Raw genomic sequence first — 18,811 nt, 5'->3', positions numbered from 1 at the left:
CTCTCTGACACTTCGGCACGCAAAGCACACAGCTCCTTCAGGTCATGGGAGGGCTGTGAGTGAGGGCAGGAAATGTGAGGTTTTCCACCCAGACCAGAGCACTCACCTCTTGCCTCACCAGGCACGGACAAAACTCAGGTTGCACATGAATAACCTTGCTTGCTTCAAAATACAGGAGTCACAAAGCCAGTCCACTTACTTAGAATCATAGAATGATTTGGTTTGGAAGGGACCTTAAAGCTCCTCCAGCTCCAACCCCTTGGCATGGGCAGGGACACCTTCCACTAGAGCAGGTTGCTCCAAGCCCCTGTGTCCAACCTGGCCTTGAACACTGCCAGGGATGGGGCAGCCACAGCTTCTCTGGGAAAAGTCTGTGCCAGAGCCTCAGCACCCTCACAGGGAAGAGCTTCTGCCTCAGAGCTCATCTCAATCTCCCCTCTGGCAGTTTAAAGCCGTTCCCCTTGTCCTGTCCCTACAGGCCCTTGGCCAAAGTTACAGGTAACAAACAAATACATTTCAGTTGAAATTTCAGTTACAGGTAATGAACAAATGGAGAATTACAAGCACAGAAGAGGGAGCTTACCAATGACAGTGTAGCTGTCTGGGTGATTTTCAGACAGACTAGAAAGTGAACTTTCATTGTGCACAAACTGCAGTACTAGACAGCTTTTTCTTTTTAAAAAGAAAAATGACGATGATGAGGCAGGGCTGGAGGTTGAGAAGAACTCCTTTTCTGAATATTTGACCCATGGAATCCGATTTCCCCATGTGTAATGGTCTCCAGAGGAAAAATTTCGCTGGAGTTATGTGAAGTGTTCTGCTTTTATTCACATTCCTCTAAAACACATCACCATACATCCAGCAACCAGATGTACTGCAGTCATCACTTACAAACTTCTATTACAGTCCTTCATCTGCTTCCCAGACCAAATACCCTGATGTGACTGCATTTTGCTTTGCATGAAGTTTTTCCACTTGTCAGCTTAGTGCTAGGTTTTTTGGATATTTTCCATTTATATCTTGTCTTTCTGGATAGAAGATAATCAAGATTAGGCACCACATTAAAGAAAGAAAAATACCTGTATTTTAAATGATTGGCAAAGCGATTTCCAAGGTTTGTCAAGTTCTGCCATAACTCCTCCAGTCTAATCTCACTTAGCTATTTGTGGCACTGCAATATAGCTAAGAAAGTCCATCATGAGACCTTCAAACCTTGCTACAAATAAAAGCATTTAATTGAGAATTTCTCATAATATAGCACAGATTTTACCAAACTCCCAAAGATTAGTACTTAGATATGAAAGCTTGCAACTTATGATGATTACATAAAAACCATCTATGTTTTTAAGCTATATTTGGAGATCTCTATCCTTTCCAGACACTAGAACTTACACTGCCATGGAGACTCTCCCTCTTTCCAGTAATGCTTGAGCAACTACTGAACTTAGGTAGAGCAGAATCAGTTCAGCATATCAAAAGCAGGAATGCATCAGTAACCCAAAAATTATGCAGGTAAGGAGGGTCTGGAAACCATCACACCACTGAAGTTCTGTTTCCCCCAACAGACTTAACTTCTGGCTTCACATGGATCAATGGTATTAAATGATTATGGCAGTGAAAAAGCTGCACAAATCCAAAGTCAGAATAGGAGTCCTGCAGGACTGGCTGGGACTTCATTCTACTTAGGTTATTTGTCAATAAGCTGCTTTACAGCTGAGAGCAGAGAACTGAGTTTTAAGCTTGGTGAGACATCTCTCACTCTCAGCACTCCACTTTCTGGGAACTTGATGGACTTCCCAGATCAAGTTAGATAAATGCACTCATGGTGCTATGATCAATGAAGAGCTATAAGAAAGTAACAGCTGATTAGAGAATCTGCCTTGGAAATAAAAGCCTCTCCAGAGAAGAGTATTTCCAGGGTTTTGTGAGAAGCTTTCTGCTGCCACACTCTACAGAAACACACGAGGTGGTCCGGATGAGCTGTGAGGAGGCTTTACCTAAGGTAGCCAGCTGCTTGAAGTGCAGGCAGGCGTTTGGCTGGCCCAGCAGATCCAGGCGATGATACAGGAGCTTGCTGCTGGGGACAGTGTTGAGATTCTTCAGCTGCTTAACAGGTATTTCTGGCTGTATTACCACCACACACAGAATAAAGGATGTGTCCTGGACCTGAAAAACATTGGGCAAGTCATCAAACAGAAACAAAAAGGTGGAGGAGTTACAGAACTTATATTATGTTTAACATTCACTCTTCTCTTTAACTGCTCTTCTTGTCCAGTTCTGGAAGGCAGCACCGCACTTGGCCACACTCTCAAAGATCACAGTTCCCACTCTCTGAAAACAGACAACTCCTTTTTAAAGAAGCTAATATGGACTTGATCCTATAGAAAACAGTGAGGAGTCTGCTCAAGCTACACAGGTCTCCATGCACAATGGAGACACTTGTCTCCCGTGGTCTGATAACTGCAACTCAGTCCCATACAGCCACCTTCCAGTCTGTAATCATCTTGTATGGATCAGATCCATTAAGCTTTAAAAAAATCTCAAACTTTTCCATAGTCTATGGATAAAATACTTAGTTTTTAGGAAAAAATACTACACTAAGACCTTCATTTTGTTGCTCTATTAGCAATAACTTCTAATACTGTTCTGTGAATACTTTTTGAAGTGTCATTAGTAGAGGAGAGGTTTCAGGTTCAGACTTGATAAAACCACGTTGGTATTCCCTTTATGAAGAATACAGACAAATGAACTCTCCAAAATAAGATTTTATCATCACCACTCTTAATTGTGTGCTGCATGTGTCACATGCTTTACTGGTTTGCGTATGTTAAATTTCCTATAGTACATCAGACTTGTAAAGCCTGGAGTTGCCCAGCTGCTCTGCAAGGGTGTGTGATATTTAATGTAGCATTACAACATTAGAAAATTAGCTCCAGACACCTTCCTATATGAATTTCTGTTACACAATGACAGATGTAATCTCTTAAAACTGCTCAGCTTAATCTTTTAGGTTAGATTTAACTTAACACTGTGAAATGACCCACAAGTACCCTCTTGAGTTTGTTGGCACAAAGAAGTAGCCAATTATTTCTGGCATCAGTGAGATTCACCTGGATTATATCTAACTTTAGATTCCATTTTAATGTCTGTGTCAAGGCTAGTGTTCAGATATGTTCAATACTAAAGAAAGGAAGACAGCTGCTAGAAGCTCTCCTAAAACTCTTACAACTGATAATATAGCCTGTTGCATACACATTGTGCTCAGTTTCAATGAGAGCTTCAATATCATTAATGTTTGAAGAAAAGCATTAAATTACAGCAAACGGCATCACTGGCAACTGATACAGTTCTGCAACAAGATAGTGTCAGAATGAGCTGACACTTCCCCACTGTATTAATGCATGGATCATACTACTTCACTATATTAATGTACTCTTCAACATATGAACTTAGTCTGTGCCATCCTACAACAGGGTTGCTTTTATTCCTTACCATTTTCCAGGCATAGCTGACATTGTAGGCTTCTTTTCCAACTTCCCTCAGTTTGTTCACATGCCAAGAGAGTGAGGAGTTCACAGGAACTGTAATGATCTGACTGCCCAGGGGAATGCTACATTGGCAGATAAAACATTCAACATTGTATTAAACACCGAGTAAGTGCTTAAGCAAAATTCATCTATTGTGCATTTATAAAAATACCTTAAGATATGATGAGAGTAACTGTCATCTGTCTTAGGAGAAGAAAAAGTGCATGTATGCTGAAAACACACTCGTGTACCACCACATTTTGAGTTAAAAGACATATTTAGATTAGACAAAGGATGAAGAAAAACCCAGACCAAATAGTGGGAAATCTTCCTGACATGGAAGAGAGATTAGAAAGAGTATCTCCCAGATCAGTTATGGAAACCACTGCTTACTTCACCAAATGATAAAATGAAGAAAGCTGAAGATAAAAACAAACCAGAACCACTGGGGAAGGAAAGATTGCATAAAAATATCCAGATATTGTAGGAAAAGGAACTTTACATTCTCTTAAAAGTCCTCTAGAAATACTTCTAGTGCCCCAAAAACTGCTAATGTTTGGCCTTGTATCCCAATTCCAACATACCTAAGGATGTTCTGGCGCACCAGCTCAAATTTAGGAATGTTCTCATAATGGATAATATCTGTGTGGAGTGGTGGTTCAGACAGCAGGTAGGGCCTGGTAAGGGATGGGTGCATAAGCGTGTAACCTGAAAGACACAAACCCATCCATTGAGTGCAGTGTAACAACTGAACCCAGGATGAATATTTATAGGGGAAAAGAATACAGTAACTAATACAGTTTTTGCAAGGGTTTAACAGATGTCAGTGAACAAGCAAATATTATCATCAAAGAAGTTGCAAATGAAGAACCAGGTAAGGTGTAAATGAAAGGCAGCTTGAAGAACCAAGCAGTAAAAAGAGGTTGGGATCAGAAGAGCTGAACACACATATACACCAGTTTTGCCTTTTGCCCTAACACAAATAGAAAACCTCAGATGTTACACATGTAGGAAATCTCAAATGTGAGCAAGAATTTTCCCATCAAAACTCCAGCACAGAAATTTCAAGTCATGAATCCACCTACAGTTTCCAGCACCTCTCAGGCAAAACTAAGCAAACAACATGGAATTAATCTTTTAATGGATATTATCTTTCATTACTTATCAACTATTGAGAGACATTAGAACTGAGAGTTTCCTTTTGATGGTTACTGACCTCAGTGGGACTAGAAGAGATTATCTGAGCCAAAAGTTACCTTTATTATCAATGAGGAAAGTGTAGGAACCCAATGAGTCTTGGTAGTAGGTGACATCTTCCAAGATATAAGCAAGATTAACATCTACTCCAACAATCCCCAGCAGCAGGTTTCCAAAGTAACATGGTTTACTCACAGTCATTATCAAGCCTTAGAATGAGAGAAATAACATAAAACCATCAGAAATAATATCTAGTTAATTATTTTTAGAGGAAACAGAGCACATGCTTTATAATTTCAACATGTTATGCAGTTAAATTTTTATAGAGCATTCCCTGCAGGAATATGGACAAAACTTGGCATGGCTACAGGGAAGCTGAGCATGTTATCTGTCATGTCTGGCTGTTGTTAACTACTCTCCCCAGTTAGTTAATTTCTGATAGTGACCTAAGGTACATTTGATCCATTTGTGAAAATACACAATTGATGTTTTAAGGTTGTTGTCAGTCTACAAGGAAGTCTATAAGGAAAAAGTTCTTTACTGTGAGGGTGGTGAGGTGCTGGAACAGGTTGCCCAAAGAAGTGGTAACTGCCCCATCCGTGGCAGTGTTCAAGGCCAGGCTGGACAGGGCCTTGGGTGACATGGTCTAGTGTGAGGTGGCAGGGGGTTGGAACTACATGATCTTAAGGTCCTTTCCAACCCAAACCATTCTATGATTCTACAAGTGGATGCTTTACAGATAAGAAATGCATTTGCCTCAAAAGCTAAGGTAGTATTTTGCTCTTTCAACATCTTTTAAGGCAATTGAAAAAATAGGGGGAGGAGGGAGGAAGAGCATTTGAACTTGTAAAGCAACAACAGGATGAATTCTTGCTCATCTAACTGCATATTGCTCTGCTTCACTAAATCCCAGTATGGCCACTGTATTGGGAATCATACCCATAATTACACAACAGTTTGGGATGCATCTTGTGCCTGAGGTAAGAACTCTCAGTAATATCTTATTTTTTTTCTTTCTACATCACTGCTACTTGCAAACTCAATGACTCTTTTCCTTCAAACCAATATAAAATTCATTTGCCTGTATAAGCTTTTAACTACACTGAAATTTAGGTAAGACCAACGTTCCCTATTGCACCATTTCTAATCTTTCTGTTGCTCAAAGTTTCCATTATGCTTGGATATGGCTTTGTGAGAGAGTAATAAGACAGCTTAATTACCAAGGTTATGAAACACAGAAAGCAGCATTCTGACTCCGAAGAGATGTGCTCAGAAATAGTCTTAAGTTTGTTTTGGGACTCAACTCAGACAGTAAAATTGCAACCTAAGCTCAGCAGCCCTTGAAAACTATTCAGCATACCCCTGAACTACTACTCCTAACCAAGACTAAGAATATGCAAAGTCCTGAATGAAGAAATACAGGATTTGCTCAATTGTTAAAGCAATATAAAATCACATTAAATATATTTCCTAATACCACTGTGATGTCACATCTCTTTACAAAGGACTGGAGCAGTGTTAGAGAAACGTCAGCTGAGCTGCCCAAGAACTGGCAGGGGTAAAGCCAACACCTTCGACTTTCCAAACGTGTACACTGAGCTTTAGGAAGGGCACCAGATCCCAAATATAAAAGGAGCAGAAGCACTGCATCTTACAGCTGATGATGCTTAAGCAAGTATTAGCCCAGGCTGGATGGGGCTTGGAGCAACCTGCTCTAGTGGAAGGTGTCTCCTGCCCATGGCAGGGAGTTGGAACTGGATGAACTTCAAGGTCCCTTCCAACACAAACCATCCTGTGATTCTATGATCCTATGACCCACAGTTGGGTGTATGTCCAGCCAGGGGAGCTCTGCCCAAGTCCACTCCCTACCTCCTGAATCTGTACACAGCAAACCCCAAAAAGGATCACCCTGCAGTGTGTGCTTACCCCGAGCACAAATGAAACTATCTAATTTCTGCATTTCTTACACGTGTCATCCCACAGACATGCTGGTACACTCCCAGAAGTCTCTACTGATATCTACAACTTCAGTCTCTCCATTACTGGATGTAGTGTGAGATCAGATCAAGTTGAACACACAGTTTTTGTTAACATGGCATCTAATTTTAAGGGAAAAGGGAAGACCAATGCACTTCCCCACCACATCAGCATAAATTAGGTACTGATGGGAGAACCAGACTTCAGCTGCAATAAGATATTCTTCAGGATGCATTCATAGTCTGTGGAAAAACTGTCTCCAGGCTTCCACTAAATTCAGCATATCACTCTCTCCTGACTGGCCAGGCAACCACCAACCAGCTCTTCTGCCCAGTGCTTGGGGCAGACCAAGTGTGCTGAAGCTAAAGGAAGAGCTAAGGATAGTGAATTTTGTACAGTAACTAATAATCTCTTTGTGCCATTTGCTAAGGTGGTTGCCTTCCCCCTCTTGCAATCCCTTAAGTCTACCTGTAAGACCTCAAGACATAAAGTACCGAAATGATGAACCCTGTAGCCGTGCAGCATGATGGTGGCTGTCATTTCAACATGACAAGATTGCTTCCCTCAAGCACAAAGAATTTCTCTCCACAAATTAAATTATAGATTCTGTATATGTACACGTACACAAGAACAAATCTCACCCCTGAGAATCCAACCTAAATGTGTCTATTCCATGTCTTATTACCACTTTTTTCATAACTAGACCTCCTGCAGATAAAACAACTTACCGGCATGAAAGGCTAATTTAACATTTGCCTTGGGAACACACCTAAAAGCGTCATCTTATAAGACTAGAGTATATTTGAGAACATGTAAGCAAAGAGAACCTAATCTCTTATGCTTTTGTAGCTAAATTCAATGTAAGCACTCACCATCTCCCATTTCATCTGAGAAAGGCAGACTGAAGACTGCCTCGTCGATCATTCGGTTGGGGAGGTTCGTATAGAATCGGCCGACTGTTGTTTCCAGGTTACTCAGCTGGTTGAGGACCATCATGCTCCCCTTGATCACAGGCAGGACCGTTCGGTCGGGCACCCCGTACTTCACCGAGTTCTGCTCTGCCAGGTCCCGCAGAAAGGCCAGTTCCTTCAAACCTGTCACTCCCTCTGAAACAGAGATGTAAGAAGTAGAAGGAAGGAGATAAAAACAGCTTAATTTCCATCAAGACTTCTGTATCTTACTCCAAAGTACAATAAATTCAAGGCCAGGTTGGACAGGGCTTGGAGCAACCTGCTCTAGTGGAAGGTGTCCCTGCCTGTGGTGGAGGGTTAGAACTAGATGAGCTTAAGGTCCCTTCCAACCCAAACCAGTCTGGGGTACTATGAAATAAAAGCAAAGTGATACATATACTAAACTGTAGGGCTGAATATGCAGTAGACTTATTTAAGCAATAAGGTAAAGTGCTGAAAAACTAGTATGGTTTTAGGAAAGTAATTAGCTAGTACAAAATTCAATAAGATTGCCTCTCACATACTGTTGCACAGCAGAAAAAATTAACATGCTGTTCACATCGCCGCTTTAAACAAAGATTTTTTAACAAAGACTTATGTGACCTATAAATCTACAGGACAGCTCTTTGTTCTCCACCAGTGGCTGGTCCACATAAAGGACCAGGAGCATATTACTTGCTCTTGGAGATAACAGGCTTTGTTCTTTAGCTTAAACATCACAGTTTCACATTTTACGCAAGTGCCAGGCTCAATTCCTGCAGGCAAATCAAAGACTTTTGTATATATTAGGTTTCAAATGAGCATTTACATTTACAGTCAAATGATACATTAACTTAAGCACTAGTTTCCTTGGCCAGAGTCAATGTGCAGTTCTCAGTAATACATCATATAGCCTGCTTACCGAAAATGCTTTGTTGGAAAAAACACAGGATGCCAAACTATTACATCCATGATCTTCATATTTAACTAAAGCATTTCAGATTACATTTGATGTCACATTCATGCTCCTTGGCTGATGACTGAAATAGAAGTCAGGTATACTCTCATTTTGCTGCACCAGGAAACATGGGCAGTGTCAGGAAGGTTTACAGTTGCAAGAGTTATCATATTTAATTCAGTCTGGTTGCCACTAGACAATTCAGGCAACAACACTTTATATCCTGAGCAGCTGCACTGTGATATAAAAGCATATTAAAGCACTGAGTTTTTTATACCGAAGTAGTAAACATCTGGATGCAGCCTCTGGATTACAAAGGCCAAAATCATTAACAAACTGTTCCCAGTAAGGCATGGAATTACATTTGAAAGAGCTTAATAAACTACAATGAAAGGGAATTTTCATCCACTGGAAATACAAAAACACTTCTCACCATTCATAAGTGCGTAAGTAAGAATCATCACTGAGTTGTTGAGAAAACTATTCTCTTCATTGATGACACGGAGAGTAGCTTTTTTATCATCTTCTGAAGAATCTTTTGATGTAATCCCAGCCGAGAGGTAAGTTATGACCATATCGGTATCTAAAAAGAATTATACAGAGAGTGCAGAAAGTGCATTAGAACTTAAATTCAGGAAAGTCATGTGGTAGAGCCCTTACATCTGCTTGCAACTGTGTATTGCCAACAGGTTCATTTGTGAGATTGACGGGATAAACACACTGCAGGCTTATGAATTACATGATTTGTTATTAAACTTCCATTTATAGCATTTAACAAACATGGTTTGATTTGGTACCTACCAGCCACCCAGAAGCACTGTGGCTTGTTTCTCCTGAGCAGACATCACTGGCTTGGCTGCAACCAGGCAGGAGCATGCAAGACCAGCACAGAGCATGCTGCAGAAGCTGCTCTAGCTCCATGGAGAGAGCTTAACAAAAGTCAAAAACCTGCAAGTTTCATCTCCTGGCCTGTTGTTCTTCTCCCATTCTGCAATTCCATACAACCAAGCTGCACTGCATCCCAGAGGAGCATCCGGCTGTATTTCCCACATGAAAAGAGCATGGTGCTTTGCCAGTGTTGCTGCTGCAAGAGCTGTGCATGGAGTCCTCCTCATCCCCCCTTCCAGTAAGGTTTGGCCACGCCATCAGCCCCTGGTGTAGCACAGTGCCAGGCACCCAAGTTGTACGTGAGAAATCCCAAATCCCTGTAAAAGACCTTCTCACCCACTACTCCTCCTTCACACCCACATTAGTGCTGCTGCAACTTAGTCTATGCCGTACAGTGCGATAGCTGGAGGACACTACAGGATGAAAGGCACCTGGCACTTTCCCATGGTGTAGGGTAGACAAGTTGATGACAAGTTGGATGATAAGCTGACTATGAACCTGGCAGTGTGCCCTTGCAGCCAGGAGGGCCAATAGTAACCGGGGATGCACAGGGAGGAATGTGGCCAGCAGATCAAGGGAGGTGATGCTGCTCCTTTACTGAACCTGGCGAGGCCACATCTGGAGTACTGTGTCCAGTTCTGGGCTCCTCAGTACAAGAAAGACAAGGAGCTGCTGGAGAGGGTCCAGTGGAGGCCACATGGGTGATCAGGGGTCTGGAGCATCTCTTTTATGAGGAGAGATTGCAGGAGCTGGGCCTGTTGAGTGTAGAGAAGTGCAGACTGAGAGGGGATCTCATCAATGGAGATCAATATCTCTAAGGAAGGCGCCAGGAGGATGGTGCCAGACTCTTTCCAATGGTGCCCAGCGACAGGACAAGGAGCAACGGTCGTAAAACAAAACACAAGAAGTTTCAACATCAACATGAAGAAGAACTTCTTTCCCTTACGGGTGGCAAAGCACTGGAACAGGCTGCCCAGGGGGGTAGTGGAGTCTCCCTCTCTGGACACATTCCAAATTGACCATGGCCATGTTCCTGTGTAACCTGCTCTGGGTGGCCCTGCCTTGGCAGGGGGTTGGACTGGATGATCTCCAGAGGTCCCTTCCAACCTTAATGATTCTGTAGAGTGTAAGGCTTGAGAAACATGACACGGCACACTGCCATCCATCATCACAGGCCTCGTTGGGCATGAAGATGAACACGTTTTTCAAGCTGAGTATGTTCGTGGCCAAAGGCCTGCCTCAGAGCCTTGGAACACATACATTCATATCCTTACACACCAACCTGTTTCATCATATTCTATCTCAGTGATTTATGCATATAATTAAGGCACTTGTAGGGATCATACACCACCAGATAATCTGAAGCACATGAGGTTAGTTGGTTACATCCCGACTTTGTTGTTTCATCGGGCTGTTTTTTGCGGGTTTCTTTTTAATAGGTATGAAGGCTTTGACTTATACATTTTGTCATCATGGCTTGAAAAGAATTTCAGCCAGCATTGGCTTTTGATACAAACAAGTAAAAGCTGTTAATGTGGGGGGAATTTCTGCCTTATTTTTCCTTGTTTTAGAAGCTAAAATGAGGAAAAAAGCAAAGCCAGGCATTAATACAGCTTTGGCTGCAGCTTTAGGAAAATTGTGTATGTGTTTCCTAGGCTATGGCATAGAATCCTGGAATGGTTTGGGTTGGAAGGGACCTTAAAGCTCATCTGGTTCCAACCCCCTGCCACGGGCAGGGACACCTTCCACTAGAGCAGGTTGCTCCAAGCCCCTGTGTCCAACCTGGCCTTGAACACTGCCAGGGATGGGGCAGCCACAGCTTCTCTGGGAAAAGTCTGTGCCAGCGCCTCAGCACCCTCACAGGGAAGAGCTTCTGCCTCTGAGCTCATCCCAGTCTCCCCTCTGGCAGGTTAAAGCCATTCCCCTTGGCCTGTCCCTACAGGCCCTTGTCCAAAGCCCCTCTCCAGGTTTCCTGGAGCCCCTTTAGGCACTGGAGCTGCTCTAAGGTGTCCCCTTCAGGAGCCTTCTCTTCTCCAGGCTGCCCCAGCCCAGCTCTCTCAGCCTGGCTCCAGAGCAGAGCTGCTCCAGCCCTCGCAGCAGCTCCATGGTCTCCCCTGGACTCACTCCCGCAGCTCCACACCCCTCTTGTCTTGGGGGCAAACAACATCTACTATCAAACATTCAGTCAACTTCTGAACTTTAGGCTTTAGATACAGTGAAAGGTTTATCTGACTGCACACTGCTCAGGTGATACATAGGGTTGTCAAGGGCAGGTTTTCACCATCCTTGTGCAGTAAGATGAAAAGGGTGCAACTTTCTATAAAATAATAATAACAAAACTAATCCAGTGCTGCTGACACTGACTGAGATGAAATGCATTAGTCATCAGTAGTTACTCCAAGAACATCAGCTGTAGAGTCTTGCAGCATCCTCCTACATAGCTTTTTTGCTTGGCACTGTTTGTGTATTAAGGTTAGAAAGTTTTGGCTTACTCTTCATTAAGTGAAAATACATACTTTTACTGGGTTTCATACCAAACAGCTATTTTGGGGCACAAGTATAGAAAATTAAAAGGAAAGGCAAATGCTTTAGATTTAGGTTTTCTCTAAGTGTGAAAGATTTTGAAGACCTAATGTGTATATAGCAAATACCAGAATTCATAGGGTGAAACACAATAGGTTTGAGAAGAGGATGTTTATAAAGCGTGTCTCACTTTCTTGTAAATAATCTTTTCATCTTTTAAAAAAATAAAGAAAAATAAACCTAGAAAAAAAATATCATTCATTTCGCTGTTCGTTTTCCAACATCCTGTTCCCAGAGAACAATGTGTGGGTGTGTTGGGGAAGCTGTTGAGATACAGCCTCACTCCTGAATGCACAGTGGAAAAGTTAGAAGGGGACTGTTGGTATGAGATGGAAGAATTGTGCTGTTCAACACGTCTGAGTTTCCTGCCTTATGCTGGTTCCTTTTGCAGTCTTGCTCAGCAGGTCCTCATCCCAAAGTGTAAGAAAACACTGCCACTGAGCACCAACACTCCCAGAAAGCTGTAGGTAAATAGGTAGTGGGGTGTGTGTCTGTGTGTGTTTTCATATATATATACACACACATATAAAATTGCAAATGTAGATATATATATGATATAAACACATATGCTATAGATAGATAAATGCAGTATAAACTAAATATAAGGGCCCTTTCTAGCTATCAGAAGGGTAGTATTTCAGATACCATAGAATGATCTCCTACTGAATTATAAATGCCTTGTTTAGACTGGTCTCTAATGCAGATTTAGGACTGTCTTGTGTTACACCTGCTCGCAAAGCTCTTACACTGCAGCATCGTGCCTGGCTGCAGTATGTAATATCCTGAGAGATATTGGATGAATGCTTCATCCCTGGCGGTGTTCAAGGCCAGGCTGGACAGAGCCTTGGGCGACATGGTTTAGTGCGAGGTGGCCCTGCGCATGGCAGGGGGTTGGAACTGGATGATCTTAAGGTCCTTTCCAACCCAAACTATTCTATGACTCTATGATTCTGTATGGACCTGCACAAGCAAGTCCAGAGGAGGCCACGGAGATGCCCATGGCTTTAAGGTCCCCTCCAACCCAAGTGATTTGGGTCCCCTCAAACCCAAAGCAGCATTTTATAAACTGAAGGAAAGTCACATGAAGTAGGAACACATTTCCTCAGTCTTTCCAGAGCACTTTAATTCCTGGACTTTTCTTTTTCACTTTCTTCTGTTCTGTTCAGCATCTGCACTGGTGCCCTTCACTGAAGGATTTGCATTTCTTGGAGCAGGCGCAGGACCAAGCTATAGGATCTGTTACATAAAATGACTAAACGGATAGAGATCAATCTGCTTTCTCCACCCTGCTGCAGCATTGGCAATGTTGCTCAACGAACACTCAGAGCACAGGTTCAAGAATTTCCCTTCCACAGCTTCCTGGCAAGCAACGTGCCACTCAGTTTCACATCCATCTTTTCCACATCTTTCACCACATCCTCATTACAGAAAACCCCAGTCTTGGCAATGGGAAAGGAGAAAGCCCATAATATATGCACCAAAATTCAGAAAGATATTCTTAGACGAAGGAAAATTTAGCCAGGCCAACCCCACATTCCATAAAATATCACCCATAATTGGGACTCTTAAAAAACCCTTTTCCCTGAGAAGCAAGGGCCAATTCCACAGGCAGGATTCCAGTTAGGCACATTACCCGTACGCATATATTTTAGCAATAATTAAATGAACCTGCAGCAACAGTAATATTCATTGAAGAGACCCCATTCCCTCACATCATTGGCAAATAATTCAGCTATCAGACAACTGAATCCTCCAATTTTGTATTATAGTTCAACAGAAAGGCAGGTCAGCAAGTGAAATGAATTAAAAGGGAATGGCCACATTCAACAGTCACTCATGCAGATTCCAGGTCAAGTAAACGCTACTAAATAAAAGCATGTGCTTCCCACCCCCCCTCCTTTTTAATATTCAAGACACTGCACTCCTTTGGCCTCTGCCCAAGTGAAAATCCCAAATAAAAATACATTTGCAAGCCTGAGAAATACTCGGGATTGCCCAACAAGAGACTTACTTCCTTGGAGTTTTGTGCCATTGTTTGTATTGCGTATCAACTGGAAAGCCTTTTGAAATCCCACCGCATGCTGCGTGGAGCTGTCAGATGACTTTATACTGCTAACGAAGGTGGACATCTTCCTTTTTGTCTCACTAGTGGCAGGAGACAGGAATGTCTTATAGCACTGATCCAGGGAGCAGGTTCTTACTGTGTCTGCCACGGTTAACACAGAGATCTTGAAAGAGAAGAAACTATATTGGATTACCTTCCCATTTAGAGTTCTTTATGCACCGATACAGAAAACACAATGCTAAGCCAACTGAAGAGATTCCGTGGGTTTAAAATTCAATTGTTAAAAACTAAATGCTCGAGGCATAAGTCCATCAAATTTGAAAAGGATTAGACTTCTGGTGAATTCAAGGAAAAGAGACTTCAGGCTTTGTTTCTCAGATGAAGTCAGCTTCACTCTGCTCCTACATAATAGTTAATACACTGTTCCGGGCAGAAGCCTGAGTGAACTAGAGATAACCGGGAACAAAATCAGCAGAGAGCATTTGCAGGAAAGCCTTGAGTGCCTATAGAGAAGTGGAGTGCCTACAGAAAATGAAATCAAATAAGGAAATAAGCTCTGAGAGCTCTTCACAGGCGAAACATTACATTGCTTGAACGTCTCAGACAAAGCAAGCCAAATCTACCATCAATTTTTAGCCTATAAGTTAAGGCATGTAGTGGTAACACTTGCATGAATATACACATAACATACCAGCCTTATTAAATGAGTGGCATACTTTATTAGAAATTATGACTGATGCAAGACAGCCTCAGAATGAAGCAGTAATTATACACCCCTATAACAGGTTTCATAACCACTGCGCTACTGACCAAGTAATAAATGTCCTAAATGTCTTTTCTTCCTTAGAGTTCTATTAAGACAGACACTTTTGACACTTCAATTTAAGTACTATTAATTCTGCTAAACTGTAAGTATCATTTTACAGTATCAAAACTCTCTAAAAGCACAGAAGTTAGAAGGGTTTTTCCTGTGCTATTATTGAGAAGACTTACGGCAAAGAATACAAACAGTTCCTTTTTGATTTGATTGAAACTCCTTTCCTACTCAAAAAAAAAAGGAAAACCAAGCAGGAAGAATGATCAAGGTCCCAGTAGCAGAGAATTACTAGAAGTAAAGACAAAACTGGGGACTGTTTGTGGTTCTACAGAAGCACTTTATGGGCCCCTGGGTGTAATCTGTACATAAAATTATAGGTTAAGTGACTTCCTCATTGTCTGTGGCAGAGCAAGAAATAAAATCCAGGTTTCTTGGTCCTTTGCTTTATTCTTTCCTTGCAGCTACTAAAATGGAGAAAATAACTGTTACAGCTGAACCCAGGACACACAGTTGTCTGGGAATCTTCCAAACCACTGATTATGTTTCAGCTGACCCCAGTATAGCAGCAGAATAAATCATTTCCATTTTCACAAGCAAAAAAACAGGTAAAATAAGTTGCTCAAAGGAATCTGAAGCCATGAGGCTTGAAGCATGGTTCTCCTAACTGGACACTGTATCACACTGCTGACCATCACCTGAAGTCTCTGCCAAGATGAAGGAGCCTTTAAAGACTACTCAGAAACAAGATTTTGCCTCAGATCACTGGTTTTCACTTCTTTTTAATGCCTGTGGATCCACACATGCTTCCTCTGCTGTAACACAGACTTCCAAAAGCCAGTTCAAGTCTTCATCGCCCATTAGAGGTAGACCACAGATCCCAGCGAGTCCATGGACCACAAGTGAAAAACACAGCTTTGGATGAAAACTGAAAACACTGTGTATGGTTGAGACCAATGAAAATCTGCTCATACTTGGAGAAATCATACCTTATCATGTTCATCTATAGAGCTCAGGATAACCTGAGCTGCATCTTTGGCAATCTGAAGCTGCGTCTCTGTGACCGAAGCCCCATGGTCCACAATGACAACAATGTGCTTGGACTGAGGTCGAACAGTGGAAACATAGACAGGCCTGAAGAGGAACAAAACCCAAACCACCATCATGAGTCATCTTGTCATTGCCACCAAAGTGTTTACAAGTGAAAAAAGTCAAGAATTAAAAAGGAAAAAACACACCCCACAAAGAGACAATCAATCAATTATAGGAGGAACTTTTGCCTTTAGAAAAACTTCCACTAGGAAAGACCAGCTGAGAAGCTGAACATACAGAAAAGGCCTTCGCTTTCAATCTCTAACATTTTAACCCAAATCGGGTGTCAAATCTTCCTCCTTCTGCTACAGCAACCACTTTAAGTCAGGAATAAGCAATTTTGCTGATGGAGCAGCAGTGTTTGGGATTACTGTTTGCATCAGCTCACATCAAGTTTTGGATTAAGAGCTGACAAGCAAGAAGTGCCTCATGGTAGATGTTGGGAGCTGGGAACCTTACTCACATGCAAAAGTAAGTGCAATAGTGGGTTATTTGCTGGTTACATGACAAGTAAAAACCTGTATGTTCAGGGTTGCATTAGCATAGGCTGTTTGGTTTGTTGCAAGAAGGGAAAGCTTCTGGGCAAACTTTCTCTTGGAGCCCTGGAACACATTTCACATGGGTCATTCTCCATAACCCCTTAGGTCTGCGCAGTTTTAAACTGCATGGCCCATCTGAGTTAAGTCTGGTGAAGGTTCTCAGTGCTGCCATATGTCTCTCTGTGCTAACATCAAACCCCACATTTCCAGTGAAGCAGTGCTCAGATCCAGTTCAATATTGTGAGAGATGTGTGAGAGATTTCACAAGCTCTTGTGCCAAAGTTTCAACCTGGAACAAATTAGGAAGAGCCTCAGTGAGGAGGAAGGATTAAAAAGAAGAGAGGACTCTTCCCTCTTTAGTCCAGACCAAAAACTAGTTAAGAGTCAAGTGTGAGTTTTGGGATCTAAGTTTTATTATATCAAAGTCAGCCACAGAAATCTTATTAAGTGTAAAGGAAATGCAGAAGACTTTAGACAAGGCACAGCAATAAACAACTGGCACAAATAAGTTCTTAATTGTAAAACAGCCTGCAGCTCTATACTGGTATTAATACCTAGAACTTAAATAGGTCCTTTGATCTTCAAAGCACTTAAGTATTAACTAATTAATCCATCCAAACTACCCTCAAAAGTAAATCTTAGCAAAAAGAGATCCCTTATGCAGCCGTGGAGAAACTGTGACCCAGAATAAGTGCTTTGGATGAAATCACCCATGGTTTTAGTGTCAAAACTCTGATCAAGACTGGGGTACCCTCAGTTCTCACGTCTTCAGACCGCACCTTTCCAAGACCACAGAAAACTTAATCAAGCCCAGACACTTCATGCTTTGATGACACAGAGAAGATAATATCTGTAAACATCTGACTGCTCAACACTGATGGGTAACCAAAGCACTGCTTAGTCTCTGGGCACTCAGCTACATGGAAACGTACCTGATGTGCTGATACTTCCTCCACACAGATTGATTAGCTGGTACAATTAGTTGTTGTGTGACCAGAGATACTAAAGCCACTGCACATTCTTAGAAGATTCCACCCTTGAGTCTTTTATCAGTCCCACAGTACAGACATCAAAGGCAGGGCAAAAAGTACTACCCTGCAACTGCTTTGCTGCATGCCTACAGAATAGAAACATTCCCTTGTGCAGGAAAACCCTGTCACCTTTTGATCCTTTTTTCTACGGTTCTTTTTTAATAGAAAGTTTCCACTATTGCTGCATCCCTACTATCCACAATGTGCCACTTGAAGCTGGGGTGGAGACTGGGAAAATGCTCCTACCAATGCCCTTTCCAGTCTTTCATCCTTCCACCCCCCTCACCAAAGCAATGTACCTGCCAAACCAGTAGAAACCATGTTCGCTACTTTATTAACAGGTAAATTAACAGGGGTCAAGTATGAGTCAAATATAAGTCAAATTTTGCCTATGGGCTGACCTACAGTTTACAAGTTGCTGCTATTTACAACTTACTGCATTTGGGAGAAGTGAGGAACCTATATGTAATTTTATTTCACTTCAAAGTTTCTTAAAAGTGAATATTAGTGCTTTAAAAACCAAACCTGAGAAAACCCAAGGGACTCCACTAAAAGTTACTCATGAATGTTGTCATCTTGGCAAAGAATAATGCTGAAATTAAATCAGTGCTTGAGGAATCCAGTGAATTTTAAGAAGACAAATCCTACCTGCTGCGATGTTCGTAGCTGCCTTTGCACCGGAACTTGTGGGCTGGGAAAACAGTGAAAATGCCTTCTTCTGAGCTGAAATACTGCCACTTAATTCCTGGGTTAGACTTCAGGTTGTCAGCAAGAACTGGACGTTGGAGAAGGAAAACAAAAGATGAAGTAGAGTTATAAAAGGAGGTCAAACTGGAGGCACATTTATTCAAGGCCTCTCTCATATATGCTTGGAGAAGAATAACCAGGGTCCCAATACAAGATACAAGTAGCTCTATTTAAGGACTGATAGAGCTTCACAAACAGTTAAAGTCTTTTGGAAACTCAACACTGGATTTGGCAGGTTTTGTTTAATATGTGATAACAATTCCTGAATCTCTGAAGTATAGCTTGGTCCCAGGAAGCCAAGGCAGGAGCAAGGAAGGAAGAAATTAAAGCAATTACATATAATATGTATATATACAAACATTACATGTAATGATAAACATATTGCCCACATAGTTTTCACAAAGAAAAATCCATCATGTTAAAAAAAAAATAATGATCATGTGTTCTTTCTAGTGAAATAACAC

General features: G+C 41.8%; 1 protein-coding gene across 2 annotated transcripts in view; it reads right to left on the bottom strand.

Moving 5' to 3' along the window:
* CACHD1 (cache domain containing 1) overlaps nucleotides 1–18,811 on the bottom strand; it is a 109,050-nt gene that overhangs the window by 19,307 nt on the left and 70,932 nt on the right. For both annotated transcript variants that reach the window (XM_030495711.1, XM_030495712.1), the window contains exons 5-13: nucleotides 18,249–18,375; nucleotides 15,928–16,072; nucleotides 14,071–14,287; nucleotides 9,022–9,171; nucleotides 7,574–7,807; nucleotides 4,784–4,933; nucleotides 4,112–4,235; nucleotides 3,493–3,610; nucleotides 1,998–2,166 (exon numbers count right to left, since the gene is read on the bottom strand). In XM_030495711.1, the coding sequence (XP_030351571.1) occupies nucleotides 1,998–2,166; nucleotides 3,493–3,610; nucleotides 4,112–4,235; nucleotides 4,784–4,933; nucleotides 7,574–7,807; nucleotides 9,022–9,171; nucleotides 14,071–14,287; nucleotides 15,928–16,072; nucleotides 18,249–18,375 (1,434 nt within the window). The remainder of the gene's footprint in view (nucleotides 1–1,997; nucleotides 2,167–3,492; nucleotides 3,611–4,111; nucleotides 4,236–4,783; nucleotides 4,934–7,573; nucleotides 7,808–9,021; nucleotides 9,172–14,070; nucleotides 14,288–15,927; nucleotides 16,073–18,248; nucleotides 18,376–18,811) is intronic.

This window comes from Strigops habroptila, chromosome 8, assembly GCF_004027225.2.
Source record: "Strigops habroptila isolate Jane chromosome 8, bStrHab1.2.pri, whole genome shotgun sequence".
In the NCBI taxonomy this organism is placed as follows: domain Eukaryota; kingdom Metazoa; phylum Chordata; class Aves; order Psittaciformes; family Psittacidae; genus Strigops; species Strigops habroptila.
Note: the sequence above shows the minus strand (reverse complement) of the source record. Positions and strands in the feature narration are given on the sequence as shown.